The sequence below is a fragment of the Oreochromis niloticus genome, linkage group LG4 (assembly GCF_001858045.2).
Source record: "Oreochromis niloticus isolate F11D_XX linkage group LG4, O_niloticus_UMD_NMBU, whole genome shotgun sequence".
Lineage (NCBI taxonomy): Eukaryota > Metazoa > Chordata > Actinopteri > Cichliformes > Cichlidae > Oreochromis > Oreochromis niloticus.
The window spans coordinates 6,903,989-6,929,746 of record NC_031969.2 but is presented as its reverse complement, the minus strand read 5'-3'; the positions used below and the strand labels follow the sequence as shown (position 1 = coordinate 6,929,746).

Here is a 25,758-nt window from a genome sequence, read left to right as displayed (position 1 = left end):
TTACATAGCCAATCAGATTTTTTAAAACTTGCAGTTAGTTCATAAAACATAAGGAAAGCATCCCTTAAAGCTTTCGTAATAATAAACATAATAATAATAATAATGATAATAATAAGAATAATAACAATAATAATAATGAAAAAGGGGCCGTGTACCTGGGGCAGTAGGTGTGTCTCCCTGTGGACTTGTCACGGGTGACCTGTTATAGCCAAAGGAAGTGAAAAGTGGAAGCAGTGGCTGATGGGAATGTGGTGGAGGAGGAGGCGGTGGAGGCAGGATATGGATCTGATGGAACGTGGTGTCGTTGCCGTTGACTACTGCGTTGGCAGGGGCAACCGTCGCCGGGGCAACCAGCGGTATCTTTTGAAACTGTTGAGTGCAAATGACTGTGCTGGCCAAACCTAGATAACACCCACCGTGACGACACACGGAAAACACACACACAACCAGCCAACAGTGAGCCACCGCCACGTGACAAACAAACGACAAAACAGAGAATTACATGTAAGAAAAAAGGGAAGAAAAAAAAGGAAAATTAAAAACAAGGACTGAAGTTAGAACTCAAACCAAGAGGAAGAGGGGAATGAAGGACAAAGCTGGTGTAGTAAATGACAAACAGCTGTGAGCATCGGTGAAATGAAATGAACGGAGCGCTGTAATAGGGATGCTGTGAAAGTGGAAATGGGCTGAGGGACTGATAATAAACTTGCATTTGAATCAAGCAGCCTTACTGTGCAAAACAGCAAATATGTTCTGTTGCATGTTATTAGCTACAAGCATACAATAGAGTAGTGTTACTTCTAGGTAACATGCAGGTCTTTCACTCACATGTGCCTCTTTTTAGTAAACGTTGGAGGTAGAGACATGCCTCAACACAGAGGAGCAAATTAATATAAATATCTTGTTTGTATCAACCATTGTGGAGAGGCTGTATAGCATCTTATGACAGCAACTGCATACTTTTGTTGGAATAGCATTTTATTTTTCATGTTAACATAATAACTTTTAGAATATGGAAAGAATATGTTCTGAACGAGAGATAGCACTTTAGTAATGAAGCTAGCCGACCACATGCTAACCTTATGCAATGTTAGGACTATGTCTCTCTCTAGTGTGCGAGCTAACAGCATAATTGACCATTCAATATATTTTATTCCTTGCAGGTGCATAGTTAAAATTTATTTCGCTTTTGTTGTATTAGAATTTTTTTGTATTATTTTCACTTTAAATTTGCTACTTTGTTGCAAGTCGTTAGCCAGCTGTAACCAAACAATAAAATGTAGCATTGACAACTCCTAGCTTTAGTACCGGCTGGATAAGTAGCCACCCTTTGCTTTGTTGACAGTGCTTGGCCTTCTCTCCCTGATCTTCATGATGTAGTCCCCTGAAATGGTTTTCACTTCACAGGTGTGCCTTGTCAGGGTTTATCTGTGGAATTTCTTGCCTTCTTAATGAGGTTGGGACCATCAGTTTTGTTGCACAGAAGTCAGGTTGGTACGCAGCTGACAGCCCTATTTAACAACTGTTAGAATTCATATTATGGCAAGAACCAATCAGCTAAGTAAAGAGAAACGACAGTCCATCATTACTTTAAGAACTGAAGGTCAGTCAGTCCATAACATTGCTAAAACTTTGAACGTGTCCCCAAGTGCAGTAGCAAAAACCATCAAGCGCTACGACAAAACTGGCTCACATGAGGACCGCCCCACGAAAGGAAGACCAAGAGTCACCTCTGCTGCTGAAGATAAACTCATCCAAGTCACCAGCCTCGGAAATGGCAGGTTAACAGCACCTCAGATTAGAGCCCAGATAAATGCCACACAGTTTCAGTAGCAGACACATCTCTACATGAACTGTTCAGTGGAGACTGTGTGAATCAGGCCTTTATGGTCAAATAGCTGCTAAGAAACCACGACTAAGAAAAAGCAAAAGCAGAAGAGATTTGTTTGGGGACAAGAAACACAAGGAGTGGACATTAGACCAGTGGAAATCTGTGCTTTGGTCTGATGAGTCCAAATTTGAGATCTTTGGTTCCACCTGCGATGTCTTTGTGCGATGCAGAAAAGGTGAACGGATGGTCTCTACATGGCTCCCACCATGAAACATGGAGGAGGAGCTGTGATGGTGTGGGGGTGCTTTGCTGCTGGCACAGTTGCGGATTTATTCAAAACTGAAGGCACGCTGAACCAGCATGGCTACCACAGCATCTTGCAGCGACACGCCATCCCATCTTGTTTGTATTTAGTTGGACCATCGTTTATTTTTTAACAGGACAATGACCCCAAACACACCTCCAGGCTGTGTAAGGGCTATTTGACCAAAAAGAAGAGTGATGGAGTGCTAGCCAGATGACCTGGCCTCCACAGTCACCTGACCTAAAACCAAATGGAGATGATTTGGGATGAGATGGACCGCAGAGTGAAGGCAAAAGAGCCAACAAGTGCTCAGCATCTCTGGGAACTCCTTCAAGAATGTTGGAAAACCATTTCAGGTTACGACTTCGTGAAGCTCAGAGAGAGAAGGCCAAGACTCTACAAAGCATTAATCAAAGCAACGGGTGGCTGCTTATAAAACATGTTTTGAGTCATTTTACACTTTTGTGTTTACTACATAATTCCAAATGTGTTCATTCGTAGTTTTGATGCCTTCCACATTTTACTGAAGTCTATAATTCTATATAATGTATTGCTGGTACTAGTAGCAGCACAACACTAGCAAAACAACGCTGACTTCACAAAGCTGCAAAATATTTATAACTAATATATCTTAATATTTATAACTAGATAATTGCCTAGACATTCTTTCACAAGCTAGCTGCTAAAGTTTGTTCTGTTTTTGTGACTGGTCACTCTACACTGAAACTAAACGCTTAAAGGCACAGGTGTTATTACAGCAACATTTAGATCAAATTATGAACGGTTGTCTCTGAAATTTTTTGCTGTTGCTTCCCTGTTAGCGGGAATAAAAGAGCAGATGAGAGCAATATAACATGGAGAGGGGACTGACTGAGAGAAAAGAATAATTAAAAATTGATGAAAAACAGCTGAGTAAATGAAACTCCCCGTTAGAACAGCTGCTGCTGATGCTGCACAGTGTGTATGCGCGAATGAGCGGTAGCAGTGATTAGTCAGTCTGGCTCTGCAAGCCAAGTGGGAGCACTCCAGCTGTTTCTGCACTGCATACAGCTGCCGTATACAGTATAAGGCGGCGTACAGCTGCTGCATGATTTAGTGTATGAAAGGATGGGTGATGCCACAATAGTGCCGAGGTGGTAATGCAGTGTGCAAAGGTAATCAGAGGAGGACATGATGAGCATGAACAGACAACAGGTAATGGCTGTCAGTGGTGAGCAACAATTAGAGAGACACTCATACAGACTAAGACAGGAAGACATATACTGTAATACAGAGAGACAGACAGATGGTAAACAGAACTACCAGACCTATAGAGACCAACGCGACAAACAATTAAAAACATCTGAGCCTCTCTGTGGCTGCTCAGTCACACCGAGATGACAGGATGGGTCTGAATATGCTGTGTACGTCTCATCCAGGTGAATAAAAGCTGATTAAGATGGAAGGGCACCAAGCAATGAAAGTTTACATGCTAAACAAATAAAGAAAATGTTTGATACTTTGGGGGAATGTCTATTCATGCAGAGGGTTAGAAGACAACAGCCAGTAGTTTCATCTTAAACCCTGAAAAAAGGTTTAAACTAAAACATGTTTATACTTTTTTTATAAAATCAGATCTAACATGCTAAACGGTAAGCTTTAAAGGTGCTGTTAGGGAGATTTTCTTACCTCTGATCAAAGCCAGGCTAGCTGTTTTCAGTCTTGCTAAAGCTAAGCTAATCAGCACACAAATACGACATGTTGTCAGTTTTCTCACCTAATGCTACTTTTATAGCATTAGGTGAGAATCAACAGGGTAACTACTTTTATAAAATATATATGCACACACTTCTGAGCTCCATTAAGCCACTTGTCTTGTGCTAAGCTAAGCTATCTGAATGTTAGGAGCAGCAGCTTCGTTCCACATGTAAAGGCAGACATTTTTATCTTGGAATGTCAAACTATTCTTTTTATGAACGCAACTAAAGTACATAAATGTTTAGCTTTGGTTTTAGTTATATTTTCCTGTCAACAATTAGGATGGGGAGGGTAAGCTGCAACCACAGGCAGTATAAAACATGGGCGTAGCTTTCAGGCTGGAAAGATTCGGTGCAAACACTTTCCTCTGTTGCTCATTTCAGGCCATATTGAATAAAAAAAGTCTATTTTCTAAATGTTAGTCATACTATATTTAAAAATGGAGGATTATCTGCGTTATGCTCATTGGCAAACATCATGTGATCGACAATTCGTTAACCAATGAGCAACAGGTTTCACTGCCAGTGTATGACATCATGGTGACTACATCAGTCTTTTACACTGTCTGTGGTGGTAACACTGAAACTCATCAGAAAGATGTTGATAATTGTGGGATATATTACTTGCATCCTTGGGTCGACCACCTAAATGTTTTCAGTTTTTAGGGGTTTTTTATTATTTTTTTCCCCAGGCAGATGCAGTACTATCAAAAATTCCACCACAAGGCTTGGACCTTCACTGGAGCAATGCAGAGATGACAGGTGGCTGTATGGTACCACTTTGATGCTGGCCGACTCACAGACAGCTCCTCTCCCAGTGTATGAGATGAAAGCGATGAAAGTCTCTGATGTGACTTCTATTTTAACTCGCTCTATCCAAAAAAAGCTGGCTGAGGGTTTTTATCGAGGTTACCTTTAATGTACCGGTTTTACAGATGTGTGCCTCCAAGTATCTCCTGCGTTCGCTCCAAGTGTGCACATGTGCCTGACTCATTTGCAGAAGCTTTTTAGCAAACAGCTTCATCAAAATTTCAAAAGCAGCTCCAACACAACCTCACATGCGCGCACATATTAGCGCAAACTCACCTGTGCGTTTGCTGATGACCTCCACCATGGTGGATGGAAAGTAGCCCACGCGGTCATTTCCTGTTCTGTTGTCATGGATACAGCCTTTCCAGCGTCCGTCGGGATGCTGCTCCAAAACCTGTGAGGCGAGCACATTCATAACATTAAATGTGGACGATACATAAATTAATAAATGATTAATACCACAGAATTTTATTTAAAGCTTTCCAATGTGAATACTTAATAATTCTATTCTTTAAAAAAACGCAAAGCTGCACATTTGTGCTAAATCCCCAAAGTCAACTTGTTCATTCAGACCCTGAGGAAAACAGCGTTGGCACTACTTGGCTTCCTCACTACTGTAATAAGTACCTAAAGGCTACAAACATGCTCACAAATATTCATCGCTGCAATGAAGGGAATGAAAACATGCTTCTGTAAAACATGCTCACGGCAAATAAAGGATGCTGAAACCATCGTGCTTGCATTTCTGATTCCAGTAAACTGCCACCTGGAATATTACACGATGAAAAAGTGTCCTATCTGTTTAGATTAATCAGTGGATTGGAAGTCGGACTCGTGGATAATGAGTCTGCAGGGATTACGCAGTGTCTGCACGTCAGTTTTTCAAATTTTTGGTAAATCATTTCATACAAAATGGCACTTTTTTGTTTTTTTCTGGCAGTGACAAAACAAATATTCACATATGACACACTTCTTTTAATATTTTCAAGGGTTTTTTACCTTAATCCTTTAAAACCTGAACCATGAAATCACTGCCAGAAATCTTTAATTTTTTGATAATGGAGTGTTTGTTGAACCTTTAGACAAAATATATCAAAATATATCAAATTTTAATCTGCAGATATGAGTTGTCATTTGTATCACATTTGCTACATAAGCCATATTTTTGCAATTTAGTCTTTAAAAATTTGTCATGCAAATTTAAATCATTTTTTGAGGGTAAAAAAAGTAGAAGTCTTAAAAACACATGTAACAAATACGATACACTTGGCTTTAAAGAGTTAACTAAAATGAACAGGATTATAACTGCCCCTGATAACCAGCTAATCTAAGGGGGCCGGTGAAAAATTTATCTTTTTTAAAGAACAATATTAGTGCACTTTTCAAGCTCTAGTGGAAATGTATCCATGTATTTGAACGTCCAGAATTAATAGCTTATACAAAACCGTTAGAAATGATCAGCAGCTTGTTTCAATCATATTGTTATGGAAGACAAAGTTTTGCCTCACAAATTTACAGCTTTTTTAAAAACTTCATTAGCCTCCAATGAACACAATACAGCATCACACTAAATGCTCTTGCTTCTGACAGGAACAGCTGCCATTGTGTGCATGCATTACCGTAATGACATCTCCTGCTTTGATGTTGAGGCTGGTCAGGTCGTAGTTGTTGCAGTAATCCTTCAGAGCCCGAACTTGAAGGGCTGCAGACGCATCTGAGAGGCAAAGAAAGTAAATTATTATTGTGAACTAGATAATGATGAATTGATGTAAAAATGTGTCAATAAAGAACTTTACATTCTCAAGATTACATTATTATTAAGTTTTCACAGTATTTTTTTACCTTTAAAAAAGAATGACTAAAACAAACGTGATTGAAAAAGTAAATTGTAAATACATATATAATGATTGAATATATGAATACAGTTTTTAAAGTATACATTTGTAAATATATTAAGTGTATAATTATAATAACAGGGAAATTGGCTGCTTGTTTGAGATGCAGTCTGTACTGCTAGCAGCTGGTTAGCTTAGCTGACTGATTCCTCCACTTTCAGTCTTCATACAAAGTTAAACTCACAGATTGCTGGCAGTACCATTTGTACATTTCAAATTAAACTATGTCTGTCTGTGGTGCTTTTCATTCAACCATGTATTCCTCTCCATTTGTTATATATACACAGATACATCCATCCTACCCCTCAGCAGCTGTTTGATCTCTTTGCTTGCTTGTGTTGCAGTGAACTGATAGACGATGTCCAGCGCAGTCTGGCTGTACGTGTTTCTCACAGTGGCATTGATACCACTCTGCAGAAGAGGGGACAATTTACATTAACAGTCCTATATGGCTCTTTATACAGCAAAAAGATTCCACAAAACACACTGTATCCAGTTACTTAAACTCATAAATTAGAACGTCTACATGCTGATTAAACGCCGTAGGGATGCGATGATTTACCATAATTGACATCAGGATAACATAACCCTAATTCCCCGGGCCTCTTCTGCTAATTACACCAGCATCTTATTTTTCTGCCGAGGCAGCTGAAAGCCAAAGAGCAATATCACGTTTAAATCTGTTGACACAAATGTAGGCCGAGGGAACAAAGATGAATTCAGTCCAAAGACGCTTCAGGGTGACGGCTGGTAACCTTTTCAACAGCTCGGGAGCTAAATGACGAGGTTAGTTTATTGCGATGAAACACACACAGTCACTTAAGCATGAAACCTCGTGGCGTGTTCAAATCAACCATACAGGCGGGTAGTTTAGTTATTTGCTCTGTTGACATTTGAGCGCAATTATTTCTGATCATTTTTTATTTAGGTGAGTATAGTACATACACAGCATTCATGTCAGTATTTAGTAAAATTATGTTAAATGTTTAATAATAAATATCAAACAAATCAGAAACATTAGTTTTAATAGTCTTTTATAGCATTATTATCACTTTGACCTTCAGCTTAATCTATTGACCTTGGAGGAAAGGTCAGAGGTCAAAGGTGACATGATTGTAAATCTTTAGATGAGCTGGATTCTAGATTAGTTATGTGCAGTAGCACAACGCTGGTGCTACCTACTGCACCTTTGCATGTGCACCGTGACAGAAACCCAACTCTTGGCAGCCGTAGTTCCACTCACCTCCAGCAGGAGTCTCACTGCCTCAGTCTTTCCACAGAGGGCAGCTTCATGCAGGGCAGTGCCTGCTTTGGTCTGCCTGTTTATGTCGATGCCAGCCTGGATCAGCAGCCTGCCGGGGAGAGGCACCAGGTGGAACAGAGAGCGAGAGAGAGAGAGAGAAGATAAGAACAGGCAAGTTCAAAAGTATAATAAAAGACGACAGAGGAAAGGTGAAGTGAGAAAGATCATTTCAAAAGAGAGAGGTGAGAAAATCAGGAGAGGTGTTAAAACACCGGTGCACACATGTAAGCATGCAGGAACAAGGGGACTCAAAGGTGGGAGCATGTGGGAAATGTACAAAGGAACAAAGTATCTTGCATGCACTTTTAATCAAAAACTTTAGGTAAGGAGCAAAATATAATTCCATTTACGCTAGAGTTGTTTTGCTGAATCACACTTTAAGCAGGAGATATTCAGGTCATTCTGTTTGATACACTGGTTACGTTTTACATACAACATATAAAATATGAAGAAGGTTGAATATCAGAGAGCTCTGATAGTCTTTTGAGGAATCCACTGTGCACAGCACGGTGTGCTATCTTGGTCTATGGGAGCCAGACCTGAGCTGACCTGAGCTCAGGTTATCACTCACTAGAAGGCATTCAAAGCTGAAGAACCGGGTGCCGATGTTTGCCATACACTGTTAGCTCACTAATGCTGTCACTACCTGATTTTGAGCGTGCATGTGTTTGAGCAAAATGCTTCCAGGTAACAAGGTAAATAGGAAATGATGTCATTCACCGAGCTTCCTGATTTGCAGCTGTAACACTAAAGGCTAAATTTCAAGAAAATAACTTGAAATTTTGTTTTATGGAAGCCATTTTTTTTTACAGTGGCAGAAACAAGCGTCCACACTTAACCCTCTGATGTCTTTATTAATTATAATCCTAACTGCAGCAGCAGATGGCTGCCCCTCCCGGACCCTGGGTCCACTGTAGGATTCTTCCTGTGGTGGGAGTTTTTCATCCCCACCATCGCCAAGTGCTTCCTCACAGGGAAACTGAACTTAAGCAGCAAAGACTGAGGATCACTCAAATCTGTTGGGCCAGAAGATGGCATGTTGACACATAGCTACTAAACATCAGCATGGTAAGTGTGATAATATCAGGACACTGATGTTAGCTTCTAGCTTAGCCGTAGATAATTGAAAAATCTGTAAGTGTCCATCAGGGCTTGGCTACACAGGCTGTACTTGTTTGTAGCATCAGTCACTGATAATGTTGGTCTTTTTAATGGGATTTGTTGACAATGAGTACAGAAAATCACCAGTTTGACCCATAAAATGACAGGGTCAGAGAAAAGTTCACTAAAAAATAAATAAAAAAATAAACGACAGAAAGAAAATTAAAAAGCTGCCAAAAGCGTATTTAATTTTCCTCTTACTTTGAGTATGTGTGCGTGTTGTCTTCCACAGACGGCTGGCCATGACTAATGAGCGTCATTTATCAGTGTCACTTCAAGAGAGCCACACTGTGCTCCATCAACTATGACAATCTTTATTCTCCCGCTCTGTTTGGAGCTCCTTTTCTCTCGTCGTCTTTTACTACCCCCTCTCTCCTCTGTCCTCCTGCTCTTATCTCCCCTCAGTTGCAGGTCTCTCTCTCATTTCTCATCCTTCACCACCTCCCTTTTTCCCTCTGTGTGCGTCCACCGGGCAAGCCGGTGTCTGCACCAACACATACACATATACAGCAGCTCTGAGTTACTAGTATTTGAGAGCGAACAGAGAACATAATGGGCTCTGCATGTTTGTGTGTTTATCCGCCGTGGCGCACCATTCAGCTGGGATCCTTTCAGGCTCTGTGCTAAACGCCTTCACCAAGGCAACAGGAGTCTTTTTGCCGTGATGCATGTTTGCAAAAAAATAAATAAATAAAATAAACAAAAATCAGACAGATCCATGCTGAGATGAGCTTATAATGACTGAATATTTAGCGTGATAAAATGAAGTGCAGTGCGGATTTGGAGTGCCATCAGCTGTCTCCACATCTCTACAATGTATTTAGGACTGATGCATCAGCAGTGAGTGTATGACACGCATTTGCTCCATTATTCTTTGCGTGTGTTGGATTATACGGTTCCCCTGCTGTGTTACGCATCTGTTTGATCAGCAGTCTCAGGAGGACATTTAAAGCCAGTTTATCATTAGATATGGTGTGTGTGTGTGTGTGTGTGTGTGTGTGTGTGTACCTGATGATGTCTATGTGTCCATTCTTAGCAGCTAGATGCAGCGGAGACGTCCCATTAGGGTCGGTGGTGTCTCCTTTTTTGGGCTCCAGCAAAGCAGCGCACATGTTACTAGACAGCAACAACTGGACCACCTTACACACGCATAAACAAAGAGAAAATAAGCAACACATTGTTGCAATCTTGTTGACGAATACTGATTGAAACCGTAGGTTCTTACCCCAACTCTGCCGAACTCACAGGCCAGGTCCAGAGGGGTTTTCCCTGCGTTATCCACGATGCACGGGTTGGACTGGTGCTGCAGCAGCATCTCAGACTGGAGACGGGGCACACAGACACATGAGACAAAAATCCATACGCTCAAAGGGCGCAGGAAAGGGCACGAGTCTATCACAAGGATAACAAGGTGAGAAAACAGACATTCTCACAAAAGAGAGATGAAGACAGAATCAGAGCAATTTTCAATACTATGCTGTTTCTCTTATTACACAGATTTTTGTAGGCTTTTCTTTTTTTAAATAAACAATTTTAATAGTGAGGTTTTGTCAGAAGTTACACTTTAACCGGCTTCTGACAAACACCATTTCCCATGATCCTCTACAAAGCAAAACTCTCAATTTGAAAAGCTCTGAAGGTAGCATCAAGCGTTTACTCGATCCACGCCACAGGAACAAACGGGTAAGGAGTGTAAAGGTGCGTTCACCAGCTTGGTAACTAGATCGTTTGCAGAAGCAAATTAAAGGAAGTATCAGGATAAAGTGTCTCGCAAGGAGCCACCCGAACAGCATCAACCTGCTTTAGCACATACTGTCCAAGATTTTGTAAATGTGCTGCAGGGATGAAGACCACACTTCGTCCATTTGGTGTTTTGATGATGGTGAAGTCTTACCAGAGATTGTAAATAGAGTTTGTGGTTCACTCAGCTGGGTTGAGACCTGTTTTTTGCTGGAGTCGGAGCTGCTCTGCAGGACAAACTCTATGACAACATAAACTTGTTTCTCTGCATTTTCTTCAATAAAAAGTCAACAAACATTCCAGTACAGGGCTCGAGAATGCAACCAATTTGGCTGCAACCTAATTTCTCAAAACAATTCTAGGTTGCACCAGTGGGACCAGCCGTTCAAGTAAAAGAAAAGTCTCCACAACTCTGAAAGTCTCTGTGTGGTCAACACATTATGCCCATGTCGTGGTCTAAACCAATCAGAGATAGTCAAGGGCGGGACCTCTCAGATGCACATGCCCAAGGTAAGATGTTCAGATATTAAGATGTTCAGTTCGAAGCCTTTGAGGCACTTTTTATTTTGACTTTCTTTTTATTTTATATATCTTGAGATATTTTAAGTTTACATTTCAGCTCAGTGGATCACTTTAAGCACAAGAACTTTTTCAATACCGTATTTTTCAGGCACACTTAAAGTCCTTTCCTTACTGACCTTGGACTGATTTTATGTGGCGGCGCTCAAAAATTTGTCAAAAATGTTCTAGTACGACTTTGCTAAGCTACGAAGCTGCACCACTTGATAGATTGTTGGAGCATTAAGGCTACCGTAGTCAGGAGCCTTGCGGAGTAATACGTACCGTGCTTCAACATAATATTACCGTATTGTGTGTGTATAAGGACCCCAAGTTGGCACCTGTTAAGAGAGATGCTTACGAAGCGGATTTCAAACTCAGTCACGCAGTAGAACATGGGAACAGAGCAGCTGCCAGAGAATTCAACATTAATGAATCAATGGTACAGAAGTGAGGAAGCAAGAAGAATGAGTTGAGTAAAGTTTGACTTATCTGACTGTTTTGTTTCGCTTAATGCGCTTTATGGTCCAAAAAATACAGTAACTTATCTTTCTTGTACAAATGTGCTCCAAATAAAGAACTTTGTGTTGACAAGATTGTTAGTTAATCATTTACAAATCGATATTGTCTGTATGGGCAGCAATTAAAAAAGTGAACATGTAAAGCTGCGGTTGAAAAATTTGGGTGACCGAACTTTTGTGCTGGTGCACCAAAGAAAAAAAGTTAGGCGCACCAGTGCAACCGTGGCAAAAAGTGAGTCTAGAGCCCTGCAGTATAGACATATCAGTATCAGCCTACTACCACTCGCATCATGTTTCATCACATTTGATCTCTGATGTGAAATGACCCCTCCATCTGAGGAGCCAAGTGGGCACAAACTGTGCCAGCCCACGTCCCCTGCAGCATAACAGCACTACTGTCAGCTTTTCCTTTTAATTTGTAACATAGTAAATAAGTCATCCATTACGTAATGCCCTCGGGATTTTATAATGGAACAAAAACATAAAACAGCGTCAATGGAAGGCACAGCACAATCCCAGAATGTGCCTCACATGTTAGAGACTCCATTCGTACATTATGCTGCATAAAAATACTATAAAAAATGTTTTGCTCTCTCGTTAGACTGGATAAAGTGTGCAGAACAATAAGATGTGCAAAGGTTTCACCACACTGAGGCTGCATCAGTCTGTTAAAGTGACGGCCTTCTGAAATTCAGACACAGGTCAGTTTGACAGTTTGTAGGCTATAAATGTTACAGCTGACGATGTTTGTTAAGAAAATAGAAAAGCAAAGAACACAACTCAGTAATGGCTCAGAGAGGGACGGCAGCGAGGCTGCACCACAGGAAGGAGTTCATTATGTTTTCAGTTTCCTTTTCTTGCAGCTTAAAATGGAACAAATTAGAACAATACTCTGCGCTGAAGCCTCTAGTGTCTCTGTGTTTTAAAGCCAACATCTCCTGAATCCTTTCAGTGCTTTCTGTTTGCTTTGTTGGATTATAAATGATTCATTTTTCAATCTGTACTCGGTTTCAGTTTCCGTAACTTTTTTTTATGTATTTGAACTTCCACATGGAGAGCGGCTGCAGATTAAAGCTTCAGCCCCCGTTTGTTACCCTCTATAAATCACAGATATTTAATCAAGTAGAAGCAGCACTTCTTCAGCTGTGCAACAGGGAAATGCACATCTCTTCTTTTTTCTACTGTATGTTACCTGCTGTAGTTGATCTGCTATATTTGAGTGTTGTTTCTTTGCTAAGCTTGCAGCAGGATTGCAGCAACTTTCTCTCTTAACTACGACAGATTTACTTTGATTTAGGGCCAGATTTAGTAGTTTGTTTACATTCAAAGTGCAGTTTACTGCTATTTGTGCTGATATATAAAAAAGCGTGAGTGGACACAGCATGTGTGACTCCAAGCACAAATGTTGGTTGCCTGTCCAGCCCATTTAAAGCAGTAGACATGCTACCCGAAACAACTGACGTTTATTTCACCACTGTGACTTTTCTCTCCTCTGCTCTCTGTTTCACACACAGGGTGATGTCTTTGGTACTTTTTAAAAAAAAAACTAAGAATTCCTCACCACATCATGTTGGCCATGCTCGGCTGACTAGTGCAGAATAACTTGTCATTTATCTAATGGCCACGATATGTTACGCTAAACCAACTAATATTGAGATTAGCATCGTCCTCCTGTGCTGCTCTCACACAGTGTGGTCGTTTGCTTTTGGTTTTTTGGTAAAACTACATAATACTCACCACATCATAGTGGCCGTGCTGAGCTGACAGGTGGAGAGGAATTTGTCCTTCGTCTGATTGGCCGTTGACAGACGAACCCGATTTCAGCAGCATCTTCATGGGCTCTGCCTTCCCCTGCCAGGCTGCATAGTGCAGCGGCCGCATACCTGCACACCCACGGTGCATAAACACAGGACATGTCCATCACACGGCAAGCTGTGGTATATCATCTTACTGACCGAGCAGTATGTGTACGTGGCACACGGGAGGCTTGCTGTTGTCTCTGTGTGTTTCTGTACGCGTGTGCACGTTTGGCCCTCACCTTTCTGGTCTCTGATGTCGACTGCAGCCTGTGACTCCAGCAGCAGGGAGATGAGCTCCAGGTTCCCATTAAGGGCAGCATGATGCAGCGGAGAAAACCTGTAGCGCACACACACACACACACACACACACACACACACACACACACACACACACACATCAGCTTTGTTCACCTTTGCGAAAGATACCTTTGCCCCTTTGAACCAAACAACCACATACAACTAGGCAGCACAAATGCATAAACACACAAACACACACAGGTCATTGATAAACGGCGAGGCTTGGCGTGACAAATAGATTTAATAGCAGCTGATTAGGCTGGAGCTGTATCTGCTGCAGAGCTACAAAATCCAGCAGAGCAGCAGAGATGAGATGGTGGGATATAGTCACAGGAGGAGAAGTATTTCATCAAGGAAAGGATGCGGTGACTGTGCGCAAGGATAAAAAGCAAGCAGATGAGACTGATACGTCAGCCTTGATGTATCAGCCCAAGAGAGCGTCTGAGGAGGAGACGACAGGCAAACGTAAATGAAAGCAGGGATAAAACAGTCTGTTTCTGAGCCTTCCTAACATGCACACCTTCTATCTGACTCAGATCTGCTGTGACATGTGTGTCCTCGCTCCTCTGCCTGATTTGCTCCTTGCTGTCAAACACTGTCACAGACGAGCTCGAGGAGCGTCTGCACTCTTACCGTGACAAATCATGAAACCGAGGTAGCGAGTGTGTCTCCTATTAAAATGCAGCTACATGAAATTTTTACAAAGATTCAAACACACACACACACAAATATAATAGATAATATTCAACTTTTATTGAACAGAAAAAGTCCAACTTTTATTAGACCGGATTAAAAAAGTCATGAGAAAAAAAGATCCAAAGAAAAGTGAACTGAACGGAGCCGTTAGTTAACCTTTGCTTAAGCAGGATGTTTTTCACAGTAGGTTTTAAACGACATGACTGACATCATCGTGTTGGTGACCAGAAATCTCGCAGGAAGTGACTGATCAGCCTTTAAAGTGGAGTACATGTTGCTAAAATGAGCTCACAGAGCATGCACACAGAAAGCTGAGAAATCTGCACATTATCTGACTGAGTCATACGTATATAAATACATACAATGTTGTGCACAAGACACAAGCAGATACTTTTGAATGCATCCTTATTTTGTGCTTACTTCAAATGTTTAGTACATTTAGTAAACTTGGTTTGTTAAATCATCAGTGGGCGGTGTTTCACCAGTGTTGAATTTACAGGTTTTCTGACGTGCGATGCAATTAACCATTTGCTATTTCCCAAAAAGACAGAACTGATTGAACTATAGTTGACAGCTGAAATCATACATGTTTTGGACATGGAGGGGTTGCAGTTGTTTCTTCACATTCAGCTGACAGCTTTGGCTAACTTGTAAGAGATTCAAACTATTTTAAACAGGAATTTACAAGAAGCACCTGTGAAGAGGTTATGATTCAATACTGTAGCACGAGTTTGATTGGTTCATGCTGAGGAGCATTTCTACTACGTTACCCACCACACAAACTCGGGCCTCCAGCTGGTTGTATTCTGGTTATATTCCTATAGAACAGGAAGGTTGCTGAGTGCAAATGTAATAATTAAATGTGAATTTCTGATCATGAACACAACAACAGAAATGTGATTTATAATCATTTATCACAGTGATTTGTCCACTTGACCCCATTTAATCGCAGACTGATTGCAGAATGATGCAACATTTACATTTTTTTTTACTTTTTTAAATTGAATTTGAGAGGTAATTTATAAACAGTTGGTCTGTATGACCATTCACATTAAAGCAAAATGATGTGACACCAAAATCAATTTAAATGGTTTAATATTCGCACAGCAAAGCCACTCGTGTAGCTTAAATGTTAGCTGACATGTAGCATGCAACTTGTGTATGTCCACATCTCCCTTCAGCTACAACCTATGCGCACTTACATGTGAATAAAAAGGGCTGAGAAAGACTCCAATAACAATATAAAGCAATTCCAGATTCCAGAGTTTTACCTTCAGTTAGCGCTTCACTGACTGGTAATTATGTAACAGACTACATTCTCTTGTTTTAAAGATGCTCTTTTTCTTTTAAAATGTTTCTGGTTTCTGTTCAGGAGAAAAGTAAAAGCAGCACAAGTGTTACACATTCTCTACTGCAACCATCTACTGTCTGATAACACATTCAAATCAAGTGCGTCCTTATGTCTTCAGCTCTCCCGGCCCTATGGGCTGTCCTTGATCTCAGTCTGGATAAATGATGCAATACATCATCATTAAAAAGGCCAAATAATAATCCACACAAGGCTGCAGAGTGCACCTGCGAAATCATTAACAGCCAAATTTACTGAAACAAAAGAAAAATAAAGGAACGTTTTCTATCTACAGGTTTGTGCACACGTCTGTCACTCTTCCATCTTCCTCCACAAGAACTCGTCTCATAGGCGGAGATTTGTTTGTGGGCATATTGCATTTAATAGTTGATGTCACAAAAAGAAATCATAAATGTATATGCAAATTATGAGGTTGAAGCTGGGGACTAAAGGTTTTCCTAAAGCAGCACCAGTGAAATAACAAAAACCAGTGCAACGACAGTCTTCTGTAGACACCACAAAGGACAGGAAACAGGAAAACAAAAGAGGGGAAATTCACATCGTTTTACAGACAAGCATTCTGTACGTGGCCCTGCAAGCCAGAGGTGTGTGCATCGACAACGAGCTGTGTCATAATCCTTCCCCGCATCTCCGCAGCGACCTCGTCTTCTTCCATTCGTCTTTAACTTCAGGGTTAAAAAAGGATAGTCTTACATAATGCTGCAATAGGCTGAGCCAGAAAGAAATGTGTGTGTGTCTGTGTGTGTGGGTCTCAAGACTGTGTCAGTGGGGTGTATGTTTAGGGGGAGGGAAGGGAAGCCCACTCTAGTAAAACCTTACATGAAATATTCATACGCTTCTCCTCCTATTCTTCCTCATTTTCAAAAAAACCCTCGTCTGTCTCACACTCAGCAGCTGATACTACTTTTCTCTGCAGCCTCATCCTTCCTCTCGAGGGTGTTCCTCGCTGTCTCATCTCTGAACTCTTTTTCTCCACTGTGTTTCCATCTTTTGCTTCCAGTTCCTGAGCCCCAAAGTCCATCCTACAGCAACGACTGTGCAGCCAGCTATGCTACACGCTATGCTACACTCTTTATACTATGGAGGTATCTCTCTGTCTTTGAGTAGTGATAGTGTGCGTATAGACAGGTAAACAAAGGGAGATATTTGGGAAATATCAAATACTTTCCAAACATTTCAATTTATTCTGCATTCTCTGATATGTTATCTTAGATTAGCACAAAGACTGGAAGCACGGGGAAACTGCTCGATCGATAAATGTGGAACTAAACTTTCTCTCTCTTTTGAAAGGTTTTTGCGATTTTGAGATCCTGATGCTCCGTCTGTAAACGTGTACAGACAATGTCCAAAAAATCGATGTAACGTTCCTACAACGCTGAATAAAGTTCTGTGTGTGGTCTGGCTCCAAACATGCTTTGCAAACATAAATTATGACCAAATACAACACTGACATTTTGTAATGTGTTTGCAGCTCTATATTTACCACACAGCTAAATCCTGCTGGAGTATCCCTTTAAAACACTAGCAGCTCAAGACAAATACAACACAAGCCACAGCAAAACCCGCTCTCAAAGACAACACTGCACGCTGTTCTTGAATCCATATCCTACATCCACTTCAGACACCAGGGAGGCCACTTTAATATCTTGGGTTTTCACCTGCTGCCTCTCTTTATTTATTTTTCTTTTATGAGCCTCCCAAATCCGTCTCTCCTCTCCTTCCCTCTTTCTCTTAATTTTTATGCATTTACTCCAAATCAGTTTTATCAGCACACACACAGCCTGTTCGTGCAGTTTTGCTGCGAGCTTTTCACCTGTCACACACGCACACGTACTGTAAACACACACGGCTTGACCCATTTTCAGTAATGAGACATTTCTTATGCCTGTCAAGCTTTCCCGAGAAGCACGCCGCTCCAACAATCACACACTGGACTGAGGAGAGGGAAGAAAGGAAGGACGCCAGTCTGTCTCGTCACTCTTCTCTCCCATCTGCTGGCGTGCAGTTCGGACGAGCTGCGTCTATGACAAACCGCATGTAAACCTGTTAATGTGTGTGCGTGTGTTGGTGCCAGCTCCTGCCTCACACGCTGTCTTCTGTCTCTGTTGTCTGCTAATCAATGTCTGTCACGTTGCCTGTACAGAAAGTGTGGGTCCTTTAGTTTCTCCTACTTTCTTCAGGCCATTAAACACACCCCACACACCCTTCTGTACATAATACTGGCTTTTTTTTATTTATGCTTATTATTCTTTTAGTATAGTTTAGTTATTTATTGCATTTATTGTTTGTGTGTGTTGTCCTCAAAGTAAGAATGTCATTGCTAAGCATATACACAGATAGTGATCACTCTCCATAGAGGAATGTGCTGTTTTAATACTCTGATTACTTCATTTTCAGCTCCTGAAGATTCACAGAGGATAAAATAATCTAAAACCACCACCAGCTACAATAACGAGCCATTAGGCAACAACTGCCAACGGCTTCTATAACAGCTCCTCTGCCTTCTGTGGGCAATGAAATCGTTGTCGTTGTCATAATTACAAGGACTAAGAGGAATTTCCACTGGACCTGTGCTGTTTTGGGCCCTCACTGTGGGCTATTAATATTGCAGCAGGCTTAGCTGACAGATGACAGTCACACACACACACTGGTTAGGTCACAACCTAGTTAGCTGCCTCTCAATGTGGTACAGTTCACCACGGACCTGACCTGAAAAGAGAGCTGCTATTCTCTAAATAACCAGTGCTGTACACACACAATAAACACTCTGTTTTTTCGTGTGCTCAGTTTATGTGTACACGTCCAGCTTCACTTCATCAAACAAGCTCGATATGTTAACTAAAGTTTCAGTTTTACTCTCACTGTAGATTACCTCCTTAAACACACACACACACGTCTATTCATTTAATTACCTTTGAGCCTATTTTTTTATATACAGAGAAATTATTAGCTCTTGCTGTGTCATGGTCCAGGCTGGGTGCCACGTCGTGGGGAATGTTTTTCCATTCCTGCCTCTAAACCCAGGTTCTTCCCTCCTTTTTCCTGCTCTTGGTCATCTTACCTGCAGGTCATCATCATCAATCATCGGAGCCGGTATTTAAGGACCAGCTCGAGCCGTCATTCGTCACCTGATCGTCTGCTACCTGTGTCTTCTGTGATCCACGGCCCAGCTTCTCCACCGGACACTCACCTGGCCGCTCACTCTTCAAAAGATGCAAACCCACCCAACCCAGTGCTCCTCTTTTATCAGTGAAACCACCAAGTCTCAGATGTTTAACCTGACTTTGACAACAAAGGTGAGAATGAAATAAAGGAGGAGCTTGCCTGTAGGCAGGATAAAGCATCTTAAACAGAGTGCTGTATAAGATTTGACAATTAAAGGCATCAGCTAACTTGCTCTGGTACTGAGATCAGCTGATCAGAATCAGAATCCTTTAATAATCCCTAAGGAAAACATGTGGGTTACAGTTGCTCCAAGACAGTAACAGTAACAGACTAAACTAATTAAATAATACAATATATTACCAGTTTACAACTTTAAGAAATAGCACTGATATATACAAATCACTCAGTTATAAATATCAAGAGTATTACACAAGTTAAATCTATATGATTGACATTTAACTCTAACCTGTGAAACTTTGTTATTTGTTATTCTTCTGTAGAGCGTGTAACTATTGCAGTGTGTACAGTGTATTAGATGGAGACTAGATTTCATGGCCTAACTATCCTAGGCGCCATTTTTGGCTTCCTTTCTACATGCCTAACACCTCAGCTGAAGAACAAAAAGATTCCTTATTCTAGGCACCTAAAAAATTTCAAGTTGAAAACATGCTCATAAAAAATAATAAATAATAAGGTAAATAAACAAGCTAATAATGTTGATCAGTGAGTAACACAGTAACTTTACATTCCTTTACCAATAATAATACATTTTATTTATAGGCGCCTTTAAAGACCCTCAAGGTCACCTTAAATTAGTACAAGAAAATAAAAACATAAGGTAAAACAAAAAATAAAAAACAGGTATGAAAGTATGAAAGCTAAACAAGGTAGCGAGTTTTTTAGTCCAGAGATCTGGTGGAAGTGCATCCCAAAGTCTCGGGGCAGAACAAATACAGGATCTGAGTCCCATGGAAGTCAGGTGAGCAGGTGGAACAGACAGAAGGGAAGCTGAAGAAGAGCGGAGCGTACGAGGGGGCGAGTACGTATGGAGAAGGTAAGTGTGTATGTAACAACAAAAAGTAAATATCTTGTTACTTCTGCTTATGCTTCTTGCCTGTCTAGCTGCACACAGAATATTCACGAGTGGTTTTAAACATTCCCATCAGTGATAACCACAACTCTTACCCGAGTTTAAGAGAATATGAAACGTCAGTTTTTATTAAATTGTTCTTCATTGAAACATCAAAAAGTGTTCACATTTTTACCTTCTCCTAAATAGGTAGGGTTAGCATTAGCACCTATGATGACTAAAACCTCAGAGGGTTGGGGCGCGGACTAGTTTCGCCATGAGTCGATCTGTTAAAGCAGGGGTCGGCAACCCTGGGCACTCGTGTCACAGCTGGCATGCAAAGGGTTAACTGATGGCCTGACACGCAGTGAATTAATCCGAGAAGGTGCATTAAAAAATAAGTATCTACAGCCGGGTCACCAGTGCACATCGCAAATTAGCTTGCACAGACACATTAGTTGTGCACTTCTTAACAATGGTATCTTTAGCTAACAACCCCGCCTGCCGGACTCAACTTGTAATTGGCTAAAAATCACTTCGCCTACCGGTGAGAGGGACGTTGCTAGCTGGCAGTTTTTACAAGCGATGTTGAAATTTCCACATTCCAACACTTCCAACGCCTCAGGGAGCTGTCGCTCAGCGCAGCTGCAGCACCACGGAAATACACGGATACATCCGACGACACGAGACAGAATTCACAGTGCGTTTTGGGGACTTTCAGGTGGACCAATGTTTTCTTTTCTGATCAAACCAGAAAGCTTTAATGAGCAGCTGGATTTGTCTCTCTTTAACTGGCTGGACACAGAGGACATGGAAACGCAGCTGATTGAACTGAAAACTGAAAAGCTCGACTCTGTGCGGGACAAAGTTTGCAGAACTACAAACGCAGCTGGAACGCAGCTCTGCGTGTTCATGGAGTTTGCATTTTCACCTGCTGGACATCACTACCTGACAAGTTTAACTGTCTTAAGAACATTGCACAGGCCTCATTGACAGTATTTGGCTCTACATATCTGTGTGAGCAGATTTTCTCTCACATGAGTGTCCTCAGGTAGCCGTCTGAATGCTGGACACTCAGGGACCTGTATCTCTGAGTGGGAGACCAGAGATCCCATTAACATGTGTATCCCTGTATTTTTTCTTATCATTGTTGTGATGAGACCATAAATAGCATTTGCATTGTTTTGCTTGCTTTGCCAGCATCTGTGAACAAATATAGTTCTATAAAGTTGTTCATTATAGTGTGTAACTGTTGATATAGAGCGTTATTAAATTTATTTGCTAATGCAATGGTTGATATGGCACACTGACGTCCGAGGAAATTTTAGATGGCACTCATCATCAGGAAGGTTGCCGACCCCTGTGTTAAAGTGACTGGAGTCTATGATTCAGACGTGGGTCACTTTTTCATTTATGTTCTTCACTCAGTCACACCCACACACAACAAGGACAGAGACGCAGTACTACTGCAACATTTTGCACTATGGGTGATTTAACATATAATGCTTGAGGTCAGTTTTGTTAACTTGGTGGCTCAATTTTGACAGTGACCAAGATTTAGAGAGGCTACCTTCCAGATGTAGCTGTGGGACACATCCACACACTGCAGCTTACGAAGTCTGACCCTGAGCAGCCGCTCACCTGTCTGAATTAAGTACACAATGTCAGTTATTGTCGTTAGCTCCTCACTGAGCCTGCTTGCCTCCTTGTCAGGGGACAAATAATTAGAACTAATGAAGTTACAGCAGTCGTGCCCTTGCACAAACCCGCTCTCTCTCCCTCTCTATGGAAATATTCAAAGATGGGTTCTGCTGCTCTCTGATGCTGCAGTTTTGTACTCAGGAGAAATACTTCAACAAACAGCTGGAAGCAACAAACTAACTTCAGCTCCTATAATCATCTTCTTCTAGCTCAGTCAGTAGTGATGAGTCTCATTAATGTCACAGACTTGTTTCTCGTGAGATCTTCCTCGACGTAACAACTTTAATCATTTCAAATTTTAATAGATGTCATACTGTGATGCAAAATGTGTTATGGAGTGATTTTGGAGAAGCATGTGTCTGTCTACTAAAACGTAACGAAGGTTTTTATTGACCAGAGTTAGTTCTGGAAAAAGCCTGATGTTAAGATTTTCCTCCTGGTTGCAGGAGGAAAAAAGTGTGCTGAACATACAGTACTGTGAAAAAGTCTTGAGCCATTGTTGTTTCTTTATAGTATAGTTATAGCCATATTTTCTTGCACTTTTTAAAGTCCTGAGCAATGATCGCTAACTCGCTAACGGAGATTTGCCATTTTAACGAGATCAACGCTGACAGCACTAATAAAAATGCATTTTAAATTGTATCTCTAGTCACTTTGTTGCTAGCAGTATGTCACAAAAGCACATACTTTGTTCTAATTTCTTTAGGTGAAGCTATAAATATGCCAAAGATAACAGTTTGACAAGCATAAAATAGTATTTTTGCACCAAAAGGGCGCCTACCTGCCGGTGGTACATACTGTGCAGGGGCTTGTCCTTCCATATAAAATTATTTTTACCTCTTTTTGGTTAAATCATTTGTATTGATTTGACTTGTTCTAGTTCCAGCTCCAAGTAAATAAAGCCAATTCATTGCAGCGTTTTTAATCTAATCCTCACTTTTAGGCCTTATATCTTTAAGTAGTATCGCATGTTCAGTGTGTTTATTTCCAGAAAAGCCTCCGTCCTCTATGATACTTTCCAACAGCAAACCGCTATGCGTGCACAAACACATTCACACCCACTAAAGTGAATACATAATTGCAGCGGAGCTCTTCTGTAATGTACTCTCATGTCTCAATGGACATCTCCTTGTCAGGGTTTATAAAATGGAATCTTCATCCTCGGTAAGTGGTTTGTTGTTGTCGCATGTCAGGTCTCTTGTGGAATGTCAATCGTACACATGTGAAAAGTCTTTGCTCTAATTTCTCATTTCCTCAGTTTTCAAAATATCTAAATATAACCACACTAGTGACGAGCATTTTTTTTTTTTTAGATTCCTGCTGTTTGTAATCACAGTGCAACACCAGCCTCCATTTTCACTCTGGAAACGCTGTTTTGTACACATGCACAGCACTGACAATAAAAGTTGCCAGTTATGACATGAGCTTCTTTTTTCTTCTTTTGCAGAGTGAGTTCATTAGGAGTCTTCGAGCCACTGCCAAGAGGAGTAAATGAATCTAAAATGAATCAGTTTATGCAGTTCATTACTCGCAATATTTATCTTGACCCATGCATTTCTCTCAGAAACAATATTCATGAGTTATTTGGGCAGTATACCAGCATCACCCCGTACTCATTACTGTGAGAGGAATTAGGGGGCAAACAGGCAATAACAGTAAACACACTAATTAGATTAAACTGTTTAGTTTCACTCAGAGTGGAAACGCCGCTCTGCAAGGATTACTCTTCATCTTTATCTTTACAGAGGCCACTTTGTTCGGCACGCTTCGCAGTCTTTTTAGCTCAGTTTAAATCATCCTCACCGGGGCTGAAGCTGGCATGAGTCGAGCTTCAAGGAATTTGCATTTCTATCTTCTCTTGTTTCCTGCTGCATTAAGTAGACAATCATGGATGAACTGACAGCGAGTGCCAGACTGACGAAAAAAAATGGACCACCGTGGAAGGAGAAGCAAAAAACAAGAGTGCTCAGTATAAATGGGAACTCCTGGTACTCTAAAAATGCTTATATTTATACATGCATTCTAACTTAATTAAAGTTCACTCATGCATTTACGTTTTTGTCCAATTTGTCTTTTGAGCTAAACGGTTTACAATTTTTTTCTTTTGCAGTACTACATGCTGATGAATTTAATTTGATTACGAGCCAGTTTTCAGAGCAGTGCATCAATTAAAACAAGTACAGCTAAGCCAAAAATATTCTGTTACAGCATCAGTCAAAAATGAGCTGCGTTGTTGTTGCAATTTGCAAACAATCCCAGCCAAGCAACTTGAACTAATCTAGAGGTGTGGCACACAAAGGAAAAAAGGCTTGGAGATACTGCACTGTTTAAGCCACATTAATCAGTAGTTTTGGTATTGGAAAGTTAGTCCCTGCCTCTCTTATGGGTAGTATTACTTATTGGTTGGTCAGGCATTGGATCCATTTGGGGAGGACGTGTAACCACAAGCAAAATTAGGTTGCTGTTGGACTCCAGAGATTTAGGACTCCTACTATTCATCTTTCCATAAGGTTAGGACATGGTGGAAATGGTACAAGAATACAAATACCCAAGAGATCACTTTAATAAGAAAGTAGATAGTCCACGTACTCTGGATACATGAAGGTTAATTCCCCACTTACCATGCAGAGCAGTCTTTATCGTTCAAGCTCAGGTCCTCGACCAAAGCATGAGGGTCCTGCACCCTTCGTAGGACAGCAATCTTCTGGACAGAGATCTCAGATGTCGTTCCTGGAATCTGCTGGAGTCACTTGCCGAGGTTGGGGGTCGCTGCCCTGAGTGTTCAGAGTACCATGGGGACCACTGTTGCCTTTACCTTCTCTAGCTCCTCTCTCAGCCCTTGATACTTCTCAAGCTTCTCATGTTCCTTCTTCTTGATTCTTCTATCACTCGGTATAGTTACATCACTCACTACTCTGTTTGTCCACCACTACTATCCAGCTGCTTAGCAATCACTAGTTTGTATGTGTACCTGGAAGTCCCACAGGATCTTAGATTGGTCATTCTCCACCACGCTAGGGGGCGTCTCCCATTTTGATCTCGGGACTTCCAGGCCATACTGGGCACAGATGTTGCTGTATACGATGCCAGCCACTTGGTTATGGCGTTCCATGTTTGCCCTGCCTGCTAGCATCTTGCACCCTGCTGGTATGTGCTGGATTGTCTCAGGGGCATCTTTACACAGCTTGCACAGACAGACCCCAGCTTCTATGGATCTTGTGCTAGGAGCTTGTTCCTGTGCTGCCGTGATTAGTGCCTCTATGCTGTCTTTCAGTCCAGCCGCTGATATTATTTATCGATATCAGCTGCTACTTCCATGCATTTCTTCCATGATGGCTCCCCTTCTTACTCCTCTCTGTCCTCTGGTTTCTGCTGCCTGAAGTATTCACTAAGCACATAATCACTTATGGCCTATCTTCCTAATGTACACATGGACCTATTGTTTTATGTTGGATATTGGTTCTGACACTCACCAGTCTTCGGCCTCCTTCCTTCCGCTTAGCGTACAGTCTCAGGATGGTGGACTTGGAATAAAACCCTCCATGCATGGTCAGGTGCTTCCTTGTCTTGATGTCAGTGGGTCCATCTCCTCCTTTGGCCACCCTATCATCCCAGCAGGGTATCTAACCTCCAGCAGGGCATAGGTGTAAATTGTCCTAATCTTGTTCTACCCATTCAACAGACTCTTCAGGCCTTCCCTTACACCCTGTCGGTATTTGGTGGTTGCAGCTTTCCCAGCGGCCTCTTCATGGTTACCATTTGCCTGTGGGATTCCCGGGTACTTAGCTATCCTCAATCTCTGC

At 41.3% G+C, this 25,758-nt stretch overlaps 1 protein-coding gene across 7 annotated transcripts in view; it reads right to left on the bottom strand.

The window, feature by feature from the left end:
• caskin1 (CASK interacting protein 1) overlaps positions 1-25,758 on the bottom strand; it is a 111,298-nt gene that overhangs the window by 25,459 nt on the left and 60,081 nt on the right. For 5 of the 7 annotated variants that reach the window (XM_019358346.2, XM_019358342.2, XM_019358343.2 and 2 more), the window contains exons 3-11: positions 13,898-13,995; positions 13,597-13,742; positions 10,266-10,361; positions 10,049-10,179; positions 7,820-7,928; positions 6,879-6,987; positions 6,301-6,395; positions 4,958-5,075; positions 156-401 (exon numbers count right to left, since the gene is read on the bottom strand). In XM_019358346.2, coding sequence (XP_019213891.1) covers positions 156-401; positions 4,958-5,075; positions 6,301-6,395; positions 6,879-6,987; positions 7,820-7,928; positions 10,049-10,179; positions 10,266-10,361; positions 13,597-13,742; positions 13,898-13,995 — 1,148 coding nt within the window. The remainder of the gene's footprint in view (positions 1-155; positions 402-4,957; positions 5,076-6,300; positions 6,396-6,878; positions 6,988-7,819; positions 7,929-10,048; positions 10,180-10,265; positions 10,362-13,596; positions 13,743-13,897; positions 13,996-25,758) is intronic. The other 2 variants (XM_025906718.1, XM_019358348.2) reach the window with 1 other exon arrangement.